The sequence below is a fragment of the Misgurnus anguillicaudatus genome, chromosome 4, assembly GCF_027580225.2.
Source record: "Misgurnus anguillicaudatus chromosome 4, ASM2758022v2, whole genome shotgun sequence".
In the NCBI taxonomy this organism is placed as follows: Eukaryota; Metazoa; Chordata; class Actinopteri; order Cypriniformes; family Cobitidae; genus Misgurnus; species Misgurnus anguillicaudatus.
This window is the reverse complement of record NC_073340.2, coordinates 26193376-26213149: the sequence shown is the minus strand read 5'-3', so window position 1 is coordinate 26213149 and position 19774 is coordinate 26193376. Positions and strand designations below refer to the sequence as shown.

Genomic DNA, 19774 nt, shown 5'->3' with positions numbered 1-19774 from the left:
GAGATAATTATAGATTTATAATTATAATCACACCAATATGTGAAAATGATTTCATAAATAAAGAAAAAAATGTATGAGAATTAAATGTCAAAGCAATAAAATAGGCAATTAATCTGCATAATTGTCAAAGCCCTAAAACAGGCAATCAATCGTCATAATTGCCACAATTTATTAGACAATTAACTGTCAGCCAAATTTCATAACTGTGACAGTCCAAGTTAATTTTTAAGTTACTTTTTTAAAAAAGTAATGCAAGTTACTTTTCATTTTTATTAATTTGATAAAAAAATATGTACTGAATTAAACTGCAGGTTTCAAGCGGTCCCCAAAAAATTTATGAAAAGTAAAAATTATGAAAAGTCTACTGTAAAGTTTGTAAATAATTTGCTGTCCATATCACAATTACTGTTTATTTAACACAGTTTAAATGTTTTTTATATAAATATATACATATAAGTGTAAAAGTGGAAAGTGTATAGGTCCACTATATGTGGGGGTCCCTGTCATCATAAACTGAAAACCCTGCTCTAGAAAATCAGAATATGATTTATGCTATATATTTTTTACTCTCATAAATATGTACCACAATATCCATAATTAATGGCAACATAAGGTAATTTGATTGACACTATTATTGTCCGCTTATTATTTAAAGTGCTTTTAAAATCCTTCTGCCATATATGTGTCATTTTACAAAGATAGTCTATATGCCTGTGTGTCTATTCCCTATAACTATCTTTCAAACTTCATGGGGCGGTTTCCCGCAGAGCGATTAGATTAGTCCTAGATTAAAATAAATGTAAGAGCAGTCCAAACTGAAAATAACCTGCACTGACATATCTTAAAATACATCACTGCCCTATGTTTTACCTCAAAACGCACACAAGTAGGCATGTTTGTAAAAATTACTTATATTTTCTAATTAAACCAAGGCCTAGTCCTGGCTTAAGCTAATCCCTGTCCGGGAAACTGCCCCAAAATCTCTATTTAACCAAGTATTTAAACTAAGTCAGGCCCAAATGGCATTCAAACCTCAAAAATGTGCATGGCTAATGTAGCTAACTGCGGTTACCATGGTACATTTTTGTAGGAGCACTGGTAAATGCAGTGTCTCTCTTAAAAAAAATTGGTGTTAAATAGCACTAAAAACGTGTGATCATAGGGGAACCATTTTAGTGCTATATAGCACCTTATGAAGAACCATACCGGGTGATATAGCACCACTATTGCACCACATATGGTTCTACATAGCACTATATGGTTCTACACAGGTGCTATATGGCACTTATTTTTGGCTCCCCTATAATTACGAGCCAGTGAACCACTTTTAATTCTATTAGCACCATTTGTTTTTAGAGTGATACTATAGAGGGTCTTAAAGGATTAGTCCATTTTCTTTAAAAAAAATCCAGATAATTTACTCACCACCATGTCATCCAAAATGTTGATGTCTTCCTTTGTTCAGTCGAGAAGAAATTATATTTTTTGAAGAAAACATTACAGGATTTTTCTCATTTTAATGGACTTTAATGGACCCAACACGTAACAGTTTTAAGGCAGTTTAAAATTACAGTTTCAAAGGACTCTAAACGATCCCAAGCGAGGCATAAGGGTCTAAAGGGCGATTTATAGTCGTGCGTAGGTTCTACGCCGTAGCTACGTAGCTATCCGTAGCCTGTGCGTAGCTCTGCGTAGCCTGACACGCACCTCGCAAAATTTTTAACAGCACGTCAGTTCTACGCAGACCGCAAGCGCTGTGATTGGCCAACTAGAACCCCTCCCGTTAGGTAAAAAACCTGCGTCATAGGTATTTCCGTTTGCGACAGTGAAAACAAAGAATGGCCAAGTTGAGGAGCGATTTAACTCAAACTGCAACAAGAGTCGCTGTTTATTTACTTCCATCATTGCTGGTCTTCTCAAATTATACACAACAACTTGCTGTTTCTTCTTCGTTTGTGGCTTAACTTGCAAAGCTTCTTCTTTGGCGTTCGCGCTGCTACTGTGGTTACACGCGTGGTTACTGCCTACCAGTGGCCTGCGCGCGTATTTGCACGTCAACGCGGACGACGACGCAAAAGTATAAATGAAAACCGACGCGGAACCTACGCCGTCGCGGCTACGCCGTAGGACCTACGCACGACTATAACGAGCCCTTTATCTAGCAAAACGATTTTCATTTTTGACAAGAAAAATAAAAAATATGTATTTTAAAACCACAACTTCTCGACTATCTCTGGTCCTGTGACGCGCCATCGCGACCTCACTCAATATGTCATCACGTCAAGAGGCCATGGATGACGTATGCGAATCTTGCCCAGTGTTTACAAGTGTGAAGAAAGAGGACGGTTCCGACGTTGTTGTATGTGGAATGATACTAATTAATGTCTTTGTGTCAGTTTATTGTTTAAAATCGTCCTCAAATGTGCGTTTCATATATGTAACACATGAACTTTCGACATCATTATGCAATTCGGGAGGCCGCGCTGGCGTGTCAAAGGACTGGCGATATACGACAAGTTGTGGTTTAAAAGTGCATATTTTTCATCCTTCCTGTCAAAAATGACAATCGCTTCGCCAGACAAGACCCCCATGCCTCGCCCGGGACCGCCCAGAGTCCTTTGAAACTCCGTTGAAACCGCAACCCCAAACTGCATTAAAACTGTTAAGTGTTGGGGTCCATTAAAGTGAGAAAAATTCCTCAAAAAACATAATTTCTTTTCGACTGACCAAAGAAAGACATTTTGGATGACATGGTAGTGAGTAAATTATCTGGATTTTTTATGAAAATGGACTAATCCTTTAAGCCAGTCTAAAGTTATTTGACTTGACACTTTCATTTTCAAACGGCCTTCCTTCTAAATTTTCTCCTCGAGACAACATTGTATAATATGACTGGGAAACAAAGAGCTCTTTTGATGGATTGCATGTCTCTGGATGTGTATACACTGGCTCCGGTTGTTCTTTTTCCATTGTTCTGTAGTGAAGTGAATAGTGTCCTGTAGCCAGCAGTACCTGGTGGAGAGGTAGATTGATCTGGTGCAGCAGATTCTTAATAGCCATCTGGAGCTCAGTGTAAAGGAGGCAGTCTGTAGTCTTCTCTGCGTCTTCCAGCTCCACAGGGTCAGACAGCGACTGCAGCCATTCCCACTCATCCCTGGGTGGAAGGAGACAGCATTCAGTCAAAATACACACACTTTTATATTACGCTTTCAAGAGGTGCACTCGACAGAGTGGCGTTCCAGGGGTTTCCGAAGGCTTGCGGGATGGCACGATGCCGTGTTTGGTCTGAAACTGGCAGTTAAAGGGAAAGTTCAACCTAATATTAAAATTATGCCATCATATTTACCAATCAATCATTTCTCACCCTGGCATTGTTTTAAATTTGAATGACTTTTATCTACTGCACAACATGATAAAAGTGTTGTTAGGCAATATCTTAGGTGCTGACAGCCTCGGTCACCATTCACTTTTATTGCAATGAGAAAAGAGCCAATAAAAGTAAATGGCGACTAAGATTGACAGTGTATAACATTCTACCGAATAATACTTTCTTTAACCTAACTTTCTCTACATTACTCTCACTGTGAGCGACAGAAAGCATCAGCTCACAGGACTCACAGTTGATGATGGAGCAAACAGGAGCTTAATGGTCTCAGTCTCAAGGACAGCCTCAAGGCTACTGTCTGGAGGGCTGGTTAATGGGGGAAAAAAAGACAGAATTTCTTTGCTCCAGAGGTTTTCCTCGAGCCGTGAGTGGGCATCATCCTGTGTGAGCCTCCCACTGACTCCCACAGTCCAGCCCCGTAGTAAATTTAGTTTTACTACCGCATGGAGCAGCGGGATAATACGCTCCCTGTCTCTACCTGCCTACCAAGGTCAACATCGTGACCCGAGATGAAAATAAATAAATAGCTCCTTTACCGAACAAAAACAAATAGCAGTTTTGTTTTGACTGTAAAAAATGGTGGTGTCAAGAAACTATGTAAGCCTGCGGTGAGGGGGAGCCCGACACGGAGTTCAGGCATATTTCAATCTTCTCCAGCACACACGCTTCAGCAGCATCTATTTATTTCACAAATGAGAAATATTCACTTGATTTGTGCTATAAAAGGTTTAAACTGAGCATTTATATTAATTGCGGTAAAAACTGTAAAAATGTTGTTTAAGTGACTTTTCTAACAAGTCGATATATTTGTATGCTTAATATGTTGTTTTCGGTAAGGAGTACTGTTTCTATCGCCGAACAGAAAGCAAACATAAAAAATAGTAAACAATTATATATTTTTATTTAAAGACAGAGAAAGAGTAAGCTTTTCAAAACTTGAAGAAAACTGAGATAAGCGATAAATTACTAGATGCTGCAAGATACGATATGCGCTACAATAATGTTTGTAAAATCAATTTAAATATAATTTAAATATATTTCAAAACTGAAAATTATAACACGTTTTACATTCTTTCTGAGAAAAGAAAGCAAGAATTCAACTTTTTAAAGTATTAATAGTTCTGTTATTGCAAACTATTGCGATATTTTGTTTGTAATTTGCGGTATTTTTGTAATTCCAATATATCTTGCTGTCCTAACGTCATTTTAGAGAATTGTTTCTTAAAGACCACATATTTCATTGCCCCAGAGTACATATGTTTAAATATAAACTGTCATTTTGATCCAGGTTTAAATCTTACAGTAAATCTAGATTATCTTTAATCCTGTTGCTCCATTACTTTAAACTCCGTTTTAAATCTCAGTGAGGGATTAACTTTAAACTTGCATATGAGGAGGTTTAAATATGTTTTTTTACAATTAAATGTCTGGCTAAATTATTAGAAACACATACCGCGAGCGTGGTGGCGCTATTCAAAGATGCGTTTATTATAACATCTCAGCAAAGTGAGTTTGGCGGCTCAAAAAGATTATTAACAGCACCGGTGACAGCTACCGATGCTCGTATGTGCTTCTCCTCTGTCACGCGCGCTCCAGTCAGACGAAGGACAGTGAATGTACGGACACACGGTGGCGCTTCATGACAAATGTGTCGACACATCTTGTTCATTATAGCACAATATCTGAGCTTTGCGATATTTCCTGTCACAATATTTCCTGGTCTGTTAATTGTTTTTAAAAGATTGTCAAATGTTTTTATTTGAATCAGACCTTTAGATTAGCCTACCGGTGTATGTAGGTGATTTATAATACAACAATTACATTACCTTTGCTTGCATAAACTGTTTATTTCCTTTTTGAATGACAACGTCAACATTGTTGCTGTTTAATTACACCGGAAAATTCAACATGGCGGACAAAATAAATCGCAGATGAAGGATTTAATACAGTTTAAAGATTTAATCTAAGATTTGTTAATCTGTGTTTAAATTTAAGTGGTGCAACACAACTCGAATTAAAATTAAACTGGGATCAACAAACCCTAGATTAGCTCTAAACTCTGCTTAATTTAATCCTTGTTGGTGCAACCCACCCAATAAATATATTGCTGAAACACGTTGCCAAAAAACCTGTATAGTACTACACTTGTTAAACAGTGTTTAGGATTATTTGGGCAGGGCTAAAACGGTGGCTCGATGATGCACTGGAGCCACCAAGCACATTTGCGAACACATTTAATATCAGAATTTACATTGACTTTAATATTTTTGAATATTTAAAACTGGCTGCTGTGGACTGCACGAGATTCATAACATGAAAAAATTTAAACATATACAATACATTCGATTTGTTGTTTTTGCAATTGTATAGTGATCATTTCTAATTATTTCCCAGTCTCTAATACAACCAGAAAATACAGGAAATGTGTATGTAGTATTAAAAACTGTATAAAAGTATAAGCTGAAGTGTCAAGTTTTTAGGGTAAACTCCCCTTCCACTTGAGGAAACTGCAGGATCTCTTAAACCTAAATAAAATTAAATCCTAATTTCTAATTCGAATTGACTTCAGGACTTCAGTCTCCTCAAAAAAGCTCAAGATGTGTTTCGTGCCAAGTGAGGTCACACTAAATACTGATGCCTGAAGAAGACATTTATTCTTTCTTTCTTTATTTTTATTTCGAACAACAACAAAAAATATATATAAAATAAAAATAACAAAAATAAAACAAAATATGAAAATACAATAATTGAACATACAGTAATTGCCTTACTACATAAAACAAAACAAAATATCCTTTCTGTTTGTGTCTTAAAAACAGTGAAAAATAAATATGGATGGACATTAAAACTTTGCTAAAACAACAAGGCTGGAGATGGCTGCCTACGACTTTTCCACAGTACTGTACGTATAACAGGGTGATTCTCATGAAACCATTGAAACACCACGGCACTAATGATTTTAGCTTTAAAATGTGTAATATAGTAACATTAAAAAGCATCAGAATTAACACAATACTGTGTTCTACCTTGCACAATGTGTGATTTCAACATAAGAATTTATAATTGGAAATTTTATCTCATTTTCTGCTTATTTTCTCATTACCTCTATTTGTACGTCTGTGTTTGAACTTGCGTTATTTTGTAATTTAATCAAATTAACACAAAATTATTAAGAAAAAAAATAAATGGACGTTTTGCTAGACTACTTTAGATGACAGAAATAATATTTACTGAATATTCATGTATAATAATAATGAAGAAAAATTTGGAAAATGATGTGTCCATGCCTGATGTTTTCATCCTCCGCAACACTTTTTGAGAACAGTTTAAGCACACATACAGAATTTTAATAAAGTTTGATTTTGAGTGACCAAGCACATGGACCAGTTACTTTAAGATGGCTACCAGGTAAGATCATTTTTTTTACAGTTAATTTGAAATATTGTCTTGTCAGAATGCTTACACGACATTTTGATTATCATTACCGCAACAGATGCTTATTAAATGTTAATTTAATTAATACAAGCATAATACTTTGATTTTAAATGCATGTGCAGAATCTCCAAATTATGTTCTTTCAGGTTTGTCATGTCATTTTGAAAATATGTCAGTGTTGATGTGTTCTGACTGTTGCAGTAATGAGATTTTTTAAGACTAATTTTTTTAATTATGTTACAAAAAGTGTTAAATGATAAGTAAAAGTTTTTAAATTAATGTTCCCATTTACTCCAGACTTTGTTTTTCAATGTCTGGTGGGAAAAAAGTACATTTAAGCAATTTTTACATTTTCATGCTTGACATTTTTAAAACCAAGTTTTCGTGAGAATCACCCAACAACACTTTCCTTTTTATCATCTTAATAACTTAAAAAGCCTGATGCTGACCTTGACACATTCCAGTTGTCCCGTATCTTTGTGTGGCAGAGCATGTTGGGCATTCGTTGAGGAACCAAAACCTTGATCTGATCCACAGAGCTACTGAGCTTCAGGTAACCCAGATAAAGACCAGAGGACAGCCGATGTTGACTGCGTCTCTGGTATGCCAGAATGTCCTATGATTAAAAACAAGATTTTAACATCTTTTGAAGGATATCCGAGTAACACAAACGTTTCAGTGTGGTGCAATAAGGAGTTATGGTTTAGTGGTGGGGAATCTAGGTGGTTGCTTACTTTCTCAAGTCAAAAGTCTCTGTAATATTTTGTTACATAGACATGGCTCAGGTGATCTAGTCTGCCATACGTAATGTACATTTCTTTCGCTGTTTTATCGTCCATTGGGTAAAAATCGTAAAAACTGGTTGCTTAGAAACGTAATGGCACGATTTAAAGAATCACAGTTTTTATTAGCAATAGTAATAGTCATCACATGCCTTAGCGGGCACCGCTAATGAATTATGCTTCTATCCGGTTGTTAAGTCTGACGTCATGCCCCGCTTCCGGGTCCAACCGCTCACATATGTCATAGAGAATAACAAAAAATCATGGCTATAATACACTCATATCATAATGAAAAACTACCAAATACATGACCAGACATGGATTTATGGATGTGGATTTTTTAATAAATTATTAATATATTGCTGTCTTTTATTCTGGGAGCCTGAGATAATATTCTCTATTAAAAAGAGTGGATGTTTGGACCCGGAAACAGTATCCCTTACATCATCACTTAACAACCGGATACTACTATGCATACTGATTTTTTAGGATGATGTCTATTGTTGTTACCTGTATGGTGATGAGAAGTATATCCAGGGCATAGGGTTCTTCGGGGGTAGAAAGAGATTTTCTCTGACTCTGCAGTTTGGATACCTGCATCCACTTGCCATTAAAGAAAGAATAGAGGCTGTCCATCTCCCTCACAGTCACCAGCAGCACGTTGCCATGGCGATCTTTAATGGGCTCATAGTGGACTCTGCCCAAGTTGTGGGTGCCCAGTAGGTTCTGTTCGGAAAGGGATACAGGAATAGCCAAGAAAAATAAGTTCCCCATACGTAAAGTTATAAAATGTCCTTTAATATCTATAAAATGAAGTAAAACTGATCTAATGTGTCTTTCACAAATATGTAACAATAAATGCATGCTATAAAAAAATTATTATATGCTCCGAAATATGCTCAGACACAGACACCTGCTGCTCAGAATTCCACATAAAGGATTATCCCACTCAATTTCAATTTGTACTCATATCAAATCCCATTACAGTGATAAATTGTTAGCAAGGCTAATCATAGGGTTGGCAGACCTGCAGCTGACCAGCGGCCGTCAGCATCTTCTGTCTGGACTGCAGTGTGGAAGAGGATGAGGTGGAGACTGCCAAGCTCTGCCTAAGCCACCGGACGTCCTCCCACATACAGGACAGCTGAAAAACACACACACACAAACTAGAAACCAGAGCAAGATATTTACTTAATTCCTCAACGTCATTTATGAATGAACGCCACAGTACTGGGGTGCTGAATGATGTCTATCTGGAGTAATGCTACATTCTTACTCGACTATTTATAAGTGTCTATCATTTGGTACTTATTTTACCACGGTGAGCGAAAGGCAACATGCACTTCAGACTTGGTGATTTAGAAGGAAACAAGAATACTTTTTATGGGAAAAAAAAAACGTTACCACTTTTTGACATTTTTATCTATGTTTATTAAAAGGGACATTTTTACAAGACTTTTTAAAAATGTAAAATATATCTTTGGTGTCCCCAGAGTACATATGTGAAGTTTTAGCTCAAAATACCCCACAGAGATAATTTATTATAAGATGTTAAAATTGCCACTTTGTAGGTGTGAGCAAAAATGTGCCATGAGCCAAAATGAGCTGATCTCTGCACTAAATGGCAGTGCCGTGGTTGGATAGCACAGATTAAGGGGTGGTATTAACCCCTTCTGACATCACAAGGGGAGCCAAATTTCAATGAGCTATTTTTTTCACATGCTTGCAGAGAATGGCTTAACAAAACTAAGTTACTGAGTTGATCTTTTTCACATTTTCTGTATTGATAAAAGGACTGGTGACCCAATTATAGCACTTAAACATGCAAAAAGTCAGATTTTCATGATATGTCCCCTTTAAGATTATGTTGGATTGAAAAAGCCAGCGTACTGTTTTTGCGCAAACATTGGTTAGAGTTTACTCCTAGATTAAAGCTTTATTTCTTTGTAATTGTCTGCTTTGAACCTTTAATAAAATTAGAAATCTTGTAAGCAATTACATATATAATCATCTTTTTGTCATTGTGAACTATTTTCTTGCATTTTATTTATTGTGAACTATTTCAGGGGAGGATTTGTTTACCTCCAATCTCACGTAGGGGTGCGCGGGGCAAAAACTAACCATGGGTTAGTTGTAAAACGGACTGTTTACATTGTTGCACAAGGTTGAGCATTTTGGTTCTCCGGTATTTTTTAAGACGATCTCCCGCAAATTATTAGAAATGTATAATGTTTTTCCAGAGAGTTATTAATGAACGAGTGTTTTGGTGGCATGTAAGTACATTTTTATCATATGTTTTTTTCGGTTTCCAAGTTGCGTGTGTAAGATACCAAATCCAATGCTATGTCATATAAATCAGTGTCTTGTTGACTAAAACATAGCATCATTTTGAAATATGTCTGGAGCTCTTAGCAACCTTTTTGGTGGGCTTGAAAATATTTCGACCCGGCGGGGTTAATTGTAAAGCTGTGTTACAACTAACCCCACAGCACTTTCAATATGAAAACACTAACATTTGCGTAATTCTTGCTGTTGTTTCAAATAAGCTACACACGAATGATTACTGGCTGCCAACAAAGTAAATTTGCCTGTCTTATCAAAAATCGTGTGTCAAATTTATTTTTGTTCATATCTTTAATATTTATTGAATAAGGTCCGTCAAAGATTGAAATCATAATGAAATGAATGGCTAAAATCAGACTTTGATGCTCATTATCTCAGAATTTGATTTTGAAACTGTTGTATGATTATTACAGACTGGGTCACATATAAAAAAATAGTTTTTTTGTCATAATTGTGCTGCTTTTTCTCACATATTTAGACATTTGTATCCATTTATAATTGAACTATTGTTAAAAAAGGCTGGATGAATGAAGACAGTGTTGATACCTGTCTATTGTAGACAGATATATAAACAATATCCGCTTCAAGTATATAGACAAAATAGTATTGAAATATCTGCCTGCAAACTTTATTTTTAGCAAGTGTTACAACTAACCCCCTGCCTGTTACAATTAATCCCACCTACTGTATGGGGTAAGTTGTAACGTTTGCACTTCTGTTACATTTGGTGTAATTGTCCAAGACTGGTATAGAAACAAACTTCAAATGTTCATTTGTAGCAGAGATGTGTGTGTTGCTTGTGTAAAAATATAAATGATCAAACTCAAATATTTTTTGAATGATTGAGCCAAAACCAAAAAGCATTAGGTTGTGCCCCGCTCTCCCCTACTGTAAAAACATTCACACGAAAAGCTATATATATATTTTCTCATTATTTTGCATCACTCTACATTATGGCCTTGTAATGATGGGCTAATTACAAACGTGCAGCGCAACGTCAAAAGTGTGGTGACTGTTCACTTTGACAGAATATATTTAGGACCTTAAGCTGACCGCAGGCCGCATTTGGAAGAAACCAACAAAAATATTGACACTTGTCAAAGAGATCTGTTACGAAAACACAGAAAATGTATGTTTCAGTTCAGTGTTAACACAACGCGTGTTACTCGAGCCCTGTATCTGCGCGCTGACCTCTCCGCTGCTTAATGTCGTGGTCGACTGTATGTTTTTGCATACCTTGGTAAACCACAGAAAGTCCTGCATGAGGGAGCTGCTGTATGAATCGTCCACCTCCACGATGGGGATCTGATCCTCATTAGTCACTAGCAGATTGTCCTTATGGTAAAATACTGATGCTATATAAACTCCCCTGAAATAAAGGCAGAGAAAAATCTTTATTTAGAATGAGGGGGCTTTACCACAATCACCTATAATGCGAAATCTATGCAATTATACCTTTTTAGAGTCTTGACAAATTTATTAGAAGAGTGAAACAGATGTTTCAAGCTTCGGGACACTGACTGTTTACGGCTTGGATTTGGCAGCTTTGATGTGTCTGAAAAAAGATAAAAAAGATGAATAAACAAGTATAAACAAGTATATAAACAAGAATAAACAATATACTTAAAGGTTTGGTCCATTTTATTAAAAAAAAAAAATCTAGATAATTTACTCACCACTCTGTCACCCAAAATGTCGATGTCTTTCTTTGTTCAGTCGAGAAGAAATTATGTTTTTTGAGGAAAACATTCCAGGATTTTTCTCATTTTAATGGACTTTAATGGACACCAACACGTAACAATTTTAATGTAGTTTAAAATTGCAGTTTTAAAGGACTCTAAATGATCCCAAACGAGGCATAAGGGTCCTATCCAGCGAAACGACCGTCATTTTTGACAAGAAAAATAAAAAATATGCACCTCCAAACCACAACTTCCCCTCTATTTCCGGTCCTGTGACACGCCAGCGCGACCTCACGTAATTGCGTAATGCCGTGAAAAGTTCACGTTAAACACATTTCCGGACCATTTTAAACAATAAATTGACACAAAGACATTAATTAGTATCATTCCACATACAACATGTCGGAACGGTCCTCTTTCTCCACACTCGTAAACACTGGGGGGTAGTTTCGCATACGTTCTCCGTGACCTCTTGGTGTGATGGCGTATTGCGTGAGGTCGCGCTGGCGCGTCGCATGACGGGGGATATACGAGAAGTTGTGGTTTAAAAGTGCTTTTTTTCTTGTCAAGAATGACAATCTTTTCGCTGGGTGGGACCCTTGTGCCTCGTTTGGGATCGTTTGGAGTCCTTTAAAACTGCAATTTTAAACTACATTAAAACTGTTAAGTGTTGGGGTCCATTAAAATGAGAAAAATCCTGGAATGTTTTCCTCAAAAAAAAATTCTTCTCGACTGATCAAAGAAAGACATCAAAATTTTAGATGACATGGTGGTGAGTAAATTATCTGGATTTTTTTAAAGAAAATTGACTAATCCTTTAACAGTTAGTTTCGATCCTCTTAATTGATTGCCCACTATCTGTATCTTTCAAAAAGTGAACATAACATGAAACGGTTAGGGTTAGCCTTAAACTAACCCAAACAACTTAACGACCGAGCAACATACTGAATAAAGAAATAAACAGTGGGAGACGGGGTGAAAGAGCCTCGGGTGTGACAAGGCCGGGGGAGTCAGCCCACCGACAAAGCGGTTATCTGGAACATTTCAGTTGCGTATCTCCAAGCGCTTGAAGCGCAGCCGTATCAGGCCACATTTCAGTGATGCCAATCTTCAGACGTCGCTGTTTTCATGAAATTAAGCGTCACGTAATTGCCCCCCGTGTAAACAGCAAAGCAGACAGAACAATCCATTTGGCTGAGAAGCTGTTTACAACGTGAAAGTGGCCGTCAGAGCGAGCAAGTCACCGTGAGAGCAATCACGCTAGCCCTAGTCTCCGTGTCTCCACCAGAGGAGCTTGAAAGGGAGGTAGAAGGGCGATTTTCCGTTCACAATCCCTATCAACCCTCTCCGAGGAATAAAGTGTCTTACAAGTCCCATAAGAAGTTTAACCCTTACCCCCTCTGACCCTATAGTGGCGACTGTTAACAGTACGTGATTAAAGATATGACAAATGTGCATACAAACGGCTCTGATCGTTTCCTTCTTGGCATAGACGTCTACATAACGTAACCTCAGAGCCGCAACGCATTACTGGAATCTCAGGACAATTACGCTCCACGTGCGAAAGAGTCAAGTTCGATTACGTAAAGTAGAATATCACCGCCAGATTCCCAGAACTGGGCCACAAGTTTTATATCAGAGGACATAATTATCCACTTTAGTTTTTGGATTTTTACGTAAAGGGAACTTTGCGCAAGAGGTAGTTTCCAAACTGGGCAAACACATGTTGCACGTGTTGATAGGTTGAGCGCTGAATTCGTATTTACTTCTCACTCGAGAAGGTTAACTGGCTTTGACAAGCAGATTATAAGACATGAGTGTATTGGCCTCCTGTGCCGCCAAACTGTCACACTAAATAAATAAAGAAATGCCTTTTCATTTATAAAAGCAAAAAAATGGATCGCCTTTGATTAATGACTTGGCAATCCATCTGTCTACCGCACATAGCTAGCGCGACCGTGAAATGAGGTGAGCGAGTGTTGGAAGACGGCGCGCGCTGGTAGCATTCTTCATTTTCAAACTCATTTAGCGGGGGTCAACAGCCCCTTTTCAACATACGTGAAGCGAGCGAGCTCATCCATAACGATGGTGGCTAGACTTTCCAGGCCCTCGCTGACAGAAAGCGCTTACATAGCCGTGGCTGAGCGTGGAGCTGTGCTTGAGCGATCGCGGGTACATGTGGGTGTTGCCGTGTCTCGTGCAGGAACACTGAGAGCTGTGTGCGAAACGCACGCACACGCCTCTCTGCTTGAGAGCCACCTCTCAGCTCCACATATACACATCATAAATTAAGATAACCTCTCCTTAAATGAGCTGGAGTTTTTTTGGGCCGGTTTTTATAGTGGTGTCATTGTAGCGGCGCTGATTAATTTTACAGATTTATTTTCGAACACCGTTGCTCCAAAAATAACTTGGGTAAATACTTTGCCTCTCACAGCATGTGTGCTTATGTGGGGACATATCACATAAGAAAAATACTTAACCAGGACACATTTAAAGAGGCTTAATACAATCACTTTAAAGAAGCAAAACTGCATAAAATATTAAGATTTGTTTATTTAAATAAAGTTGGGTATATAAAGTAAGACTATTTGTAAACCGATTATGCTTTTTTTAAGCATACAAATGGTATCATTTGTAAGCTGCTTTGAATACAAGTGGTTGAGAACAACATGAGAATAAGAAAATAATTTCAATAATTTTATTTTTGGGTGAACTATCCCTTTGATTTCATGTGAGAGATTATTTTAATTCTCATATAGCAAACTGTATAATTTTTATTATTTTATTTTTTGATGAACACAAAATAAGATATTTTAATCAATGATGGTAAGCACACAGCTGATTGTAACCAAGTATTGTGATAAATTATGAACAAGATATTTTGAGAAATTATGGTTAGCACACAGTTAAACCCATTGAATTCAATCGCATTTGTTTTTCCTACTATTGGAAATCAGCTGTGTGCTTACCACCCATTTATCCAAATATATATATATTTTTTGTGTTCATCAGAAAAAAAGAAATTCATACAGGTTTGGAACAACATGAGGATGAGAGAATGATGACAGAATTTTTATTTTTGGGTGAACTATCCCTTTAAAGTAGGGCTGTCAAAAGATTAATCGTGATTAATTACACGGTGTGTAATTATTTTGTATATATAAATACACACATGCATGTATGTATTTAAGAAACATTATATATATATATATACAGTATATATATATATATATATATATATATATATATATATATATATAATTTTTTTTAATATATATATATATACATTTAAAAATATTTACATAAATAACATGTTTCTTAAATTTCTTAAATGTATGTTTGTGTGTTTATATATACATAATAATTACACACAATACACACGCAAATATATTTTGCAAACACAAACTATTATTTTGTATGCGATTAATCTTTTTGATAGCCCTATTTAAAAGTACATTTATTTTACAAAATTTTGCTTAAATGGTTCTTCAAAGCGATGCCATACACTCTAAAGAATTGTTGCTAAATAGCACTAAAAGCTCGTAATGATAGGGGAACAATTTTTTGTGCTATATAGCATCTGTAAAGCACCTATGAAGAACCATCCGAGGGTCATGTAGCACCACTATAGCACCAGAAATGGTTCTATATAGCACAATATGGTTCTACACAGGTACTACATAGGTGCTATATAGCACTTAGGGCCAATCTCATTTCTCTGTCTTACCCCTTCCCCTTTGTCTTCGTCTTCCCCTTGCCCCTCAAAACCGAGTGAAGGGGAAGGGGTAAGACAGATCAATCGTCTAAAAAATGAGACACCACTCGATTACCGTTTGCGTCACCTTCCTTGCCGCTAACTGGCTGCTACGTAAACAGACAAGCGTTGACATAAACATAGAAGATGCCGTCGTCTCAGGTTGTGAGCTGAGCTCAACAAATAGCGCATAACTTAGCTCCTATAGCTAGCGCCTTAACTAGCGATTGAAAACAAAAACATTACAATTAAAACCGCTTGAACATTTTATTAAAAGTATCATCATAAAACATGAGTGTCATAATATAATCTCAATTAAACTGCAGAAAATAACGTTACTTTCATTTGTGCGACTCCTTGACAGTTCGACGTTCAGCCATAAAACATCTTGATGCCGGCTCACCTGAGAAATTCCTACGTTAAAGTTTAGCCCTCTCTTTCAAGTGTGCTCCTTATCACACTTTGTTTCAAGGGCTATGTATCCCTACGCCTTGGCCCTAGCCCTTGATCAAACTGAGAATTGAGATGCCACTTCGCCTCACATGAACGCACAAAACCGAGGGGATGGGGTAAGGGGTAAGACAGAGAAATGAGACGCACCCTTAAAATGCTTCCCATATAATTACGAGCCAGTGAACCACTTTTAGTGCTATTTACACTGTTTGTTTTAAGAGTGTAGTAGAACCATTTTTGGTTCTTTAAAGAACCATTCTGTTAAAGTTTCTTCAAATAACCATTATTTTCTTCTATCTTTATAATCTGTGCATGGTTTTGTGCAACAAAAAAGGTTCTTTGGATGTTTAAGGTTCTTTATGGCACCATTTAGCCAAAATTGGTTCTTCTGCAGCATCGTAAAGCATTTTTTTATTTTAAACAGTGTACACTACGATTGCAAATAATCAACAAATAAAGGTACCAAAGTTGGGTCCAATAGCATTAGATGTGTGAGCCATAAAGTGCTCCTGTTGTTCCAAATTTAATAAAAATCGATTTATTGCATAAAATTTCATTTCAGGCCAATAAATTGCAGCTGACATGACTTGGTTCCAATTCAATAATATTCCAGTCCAAAAATCTAATCTCCAAAAACTAAAAACACCATGCAGCACACCTCATAATGTCAAAAAAGTAACCACACACATAAAATATCAAAGTGTAAGTTAGGGGGGAATTGCATCAAAAACGCATTAGTAATAAACAACAGCTGTCCAGCCCTACTTTATTTGTTTAAAGCATTAAATCAGTGTGTAGACATAAGCTGTATAATCTAACAAACTGCTGAAACTATTTCACACGTACTGTAAAGGTGGATTGAAGAAAATGCTAATCTGCAAATCAATAAAAAGTACAACTCTGACACTTACAAACACATTTATAAACACACATTAATGTAATTGCAATGCATCAACATGGTTATGTTTCTATTTTTTTGTTTTCCAAGTCACTATTTGTCCCCTAGAATTAGTTCTTAAAATCGTATGAGACGCTGGCAGCCATTGCTCTGACATCACAAGTGTTGACTTCTACACAGATGAGTGATGCAGTTTTTTTCAGTCTCACCCCTCCTGCTTGCGGTCGGCTGCATAGCTCCCTAATGAAGTTGCTGTTTGTGCACGATGCATTACTGTTAGCGCCGGGAACAGCGTGCTTCTATACCTCGGTGGCCGGCCTCTGGGTTAGGGAGTGGGATTTGGGCCAAAGCAGACTGTCTGCTCTTCATGATCCAGCCCTGCTCATTTTAAAGGTGTCTGTGCTTGGGCCCCGTGATTTACAGCGATGCAATATACAGGCAATGTGTTTGACATGTATTCGAAATGGATAAATGTATTAAAATATTATTTATTTACATGTACTTCTTCCCTCCCTGTTTGAAGGGCGGGCTGTAGGAACGCTGAGAGAATGTATTCATACTACCCTGGATGGTAAAAACACTTTGACCACGCTTCATTTCGTCACTTTAATTCAGAGTTAATCTACTGGAAGAAGTGTGGACTTAGAAGATGAGAGTATGATGGGAGGGAGGCAGTTCTGGTTAGTGGGCTGATGGGTGGATGAGAGAGAGAGAGCGTGAGTAAGTGAGAGAGAGAGAGCAGGCAACAAAATAGACGAAAACACAATAAAAGGTGCAAATAAAAAAGAGTGACATAAAAGTTTTGGTAAAAACAGGGGTAATGACAATGACATCAATTCAGCTTCGCATCTAAGCCACTGATGCCAGGCGTTTGCAGACCAAGATCAATGCAGTGTGGAAGTTTTCCAAAAGTTTAGGCGATTATTAAAGCCGATAATGGGATAATATGAGAGGAGAAATATATTACAGTGACTTTCAAACATGATTAAATACTTCAAGCGGCACAACACCAGACTCACTGCACCATTTATAACGCAGCTAGGAGGACCAGACAGAGTTTAGGGATCACATTTATGTCACAAAGACAAATGGATGTGTTGATCATCCCTATTACAATCAAAGCAATCTCATAACACTGAAAAATGTATGAAATTAAATGTGTTATTTTACTGACACAAAAAGGCATGAGAGTTTTATGAAAAAGGCACTGTTCTGAGTAGGACAAACAATAGAGCATTTAAGGCAGGATAGGCAGGAATTATCTAAAAAAACTTTTTTACAAATTTGTTTAAACTGTCTTTATATGCCAATACATAATTAAAAAGTAAGTACTCTGAAAAAGAGAGTATAAAACTCGAGTTTCTGTAGACCTCTCACGAATTCGGGAGGAAACAAATGATTGGCTTGCGCGACTATCACTCTCGACCATGGCACCACCCCTGTTGCTACGGGATCTGCCCACACATGCGCACAGCCGATTGATTTGAACGTGCACGAGGCACTCTAGGAAGAGCAAAAGTACAGCAGAGAAAGTGCATTCAGAACTAACAGTACCTGCATATGCAGTCAGCGAAGGCAAACGAGGCAAAACAAGGAATAAACGAAGAAAACAAACGAGAGTAAATATCGCGTGGCTTTTCCTCGAGTCGACGATGCGGTAGCGGTATTGTCTCCGGAGTGCAGTCCTCATCAGAGTCAACAATGCTTTCATCACGGAAACTCTTGTATTATATGTTATGAATCACGAAAATTACCTTCATCACAGTGTAACTGATGGTAATAAAAAAACTTGTATCAATGCAATCTGTTTTTAGCTTTGTCTTATAAATATAACTAGCTCGCTTGTTACTGAATCAAACTAAATATATTTTAAACTTCACCAGTATCGATATGCTAGCTTAATAGTGAGTACTAAAAGCCATCCTATTTGTTTATATTAGGGTGATTCTCACGAAACCATTGAAACACCACGGCACTAATGATTTTAGCTTTAAAATGTGTAATATAGTAACATTAAAAAGAATCAGAATTAACACAATACTGTTTTCTACCTTGCACAATGTGTGATTTCAACATAAGAATTTATAACTGTAAATTTTATCTCATTTTCTGCTAAAATTCTCATTACCGCAATGTGTCTGGCTGTGTTTGAACATGCGTTATGTTGTAATTTAATCAAATTAACACAAAAATATTAAGAAAAAAAATTGATGTTTTGCTAGACTACTTTAGAAGACAGAAAAAATATTTACTGAATATTCATGTATAATAATAATGAAGAAAAATTAGGAAAATGATGTGTCCATGCCTGATGTTCTCATTCTCCGCAACACTTTTTGAGAACAGTTTAAGCACACATACAGAATTTTAATAAAGTTTGATTTTGAGTGACCAAGCACATGGACCAGTTACTTCAAGATGGCTACCAGGCAAGATCATTTTTTTACAGTTAATTTGAAATATTGTCTTGTCAGAATGCTTACACGACATTTTGATTATCATTACCGCAACAGATGCTTATTAAATGTTAATTTAATTAATAGAAGCATAATACTTTGATTTTAAATGCATGTGCAGAATCTCCAAATTATGTTCTTTCAGGTTTGTCATGTCATTTTGAAAATATGTCAGTGTTGATGTTTTCTGACTGTTGCGGTAATGAGATTTTTTAGGACTAATTTTTTAAATTATGTTACAAAAAGTGTTAAATGATAAGTAAAAGTTTTTAAATTAATGTTACCATTTACTCCAGACTTTGTTTTTCAATGTCTGGTGGGAAAAAAAGTAAATTTAAGCAATTTTTACATTTTCATGCTTGACATTTTTAAAACCAAGTTTTCGTGAGAATCACCCATTAATAGTGATAAAGTTAGGTGTATTATTACATGTGATTGTGACATGATGTTACTACAAGCAGTGCGATCCTTCCTCCGCGATCATGTGTTTTGGGGGCATGGCTTTAGAAGAAACCCAGAAGGGAGGGGGTGGAGTGAATGGAAAAATTAGCTGTGTTTAAAATAGTCGTGAGAGGTCTACAGA

The 19774-nt window shown here is 36.7% G+C and overlaps 1 protein-coding gene across 1 annotated transcript in view; it reads right to left on the bottom strand.

Moving 5' to 3' along the window:
* The window catches only part of ankfn1a (ankyrin repeat and fibronectin type III domain containing 1a), a 116220-nt gene that overhangs the window by 14043 nt on the left and 82403 nt on the right, over positions 1 to 19774 (bottom strand). Inside the window, exons 15-20 of the mRNA XM_055175586.2 lie at positions 11401 to 11500; positions 11182 to 11314; positions 8630 to 8746; positions 8113 to 8328; positions 7270 to 7436; positions 3013 to 3154 (exon numbers count right to left, since the gene is read on the bottom strand). Coding sequence (XP_055031561.2) covers positions 3013 to 3154; positions 7270 to 7436; positions 8113 to 8328; positions 8630 to 8746; positions 11182 to 11314; positions 11401 to 11500 — 875 coding nt within the window. The remainder of the gene's footprint in view (positions 1 to 3012; positions 3155 to 7269; positions 7437 to 8112; positions 8329 to 8629; positions 8747 to 11181; positions 11315 to 11400; positions 11501 to 19774) is intronic.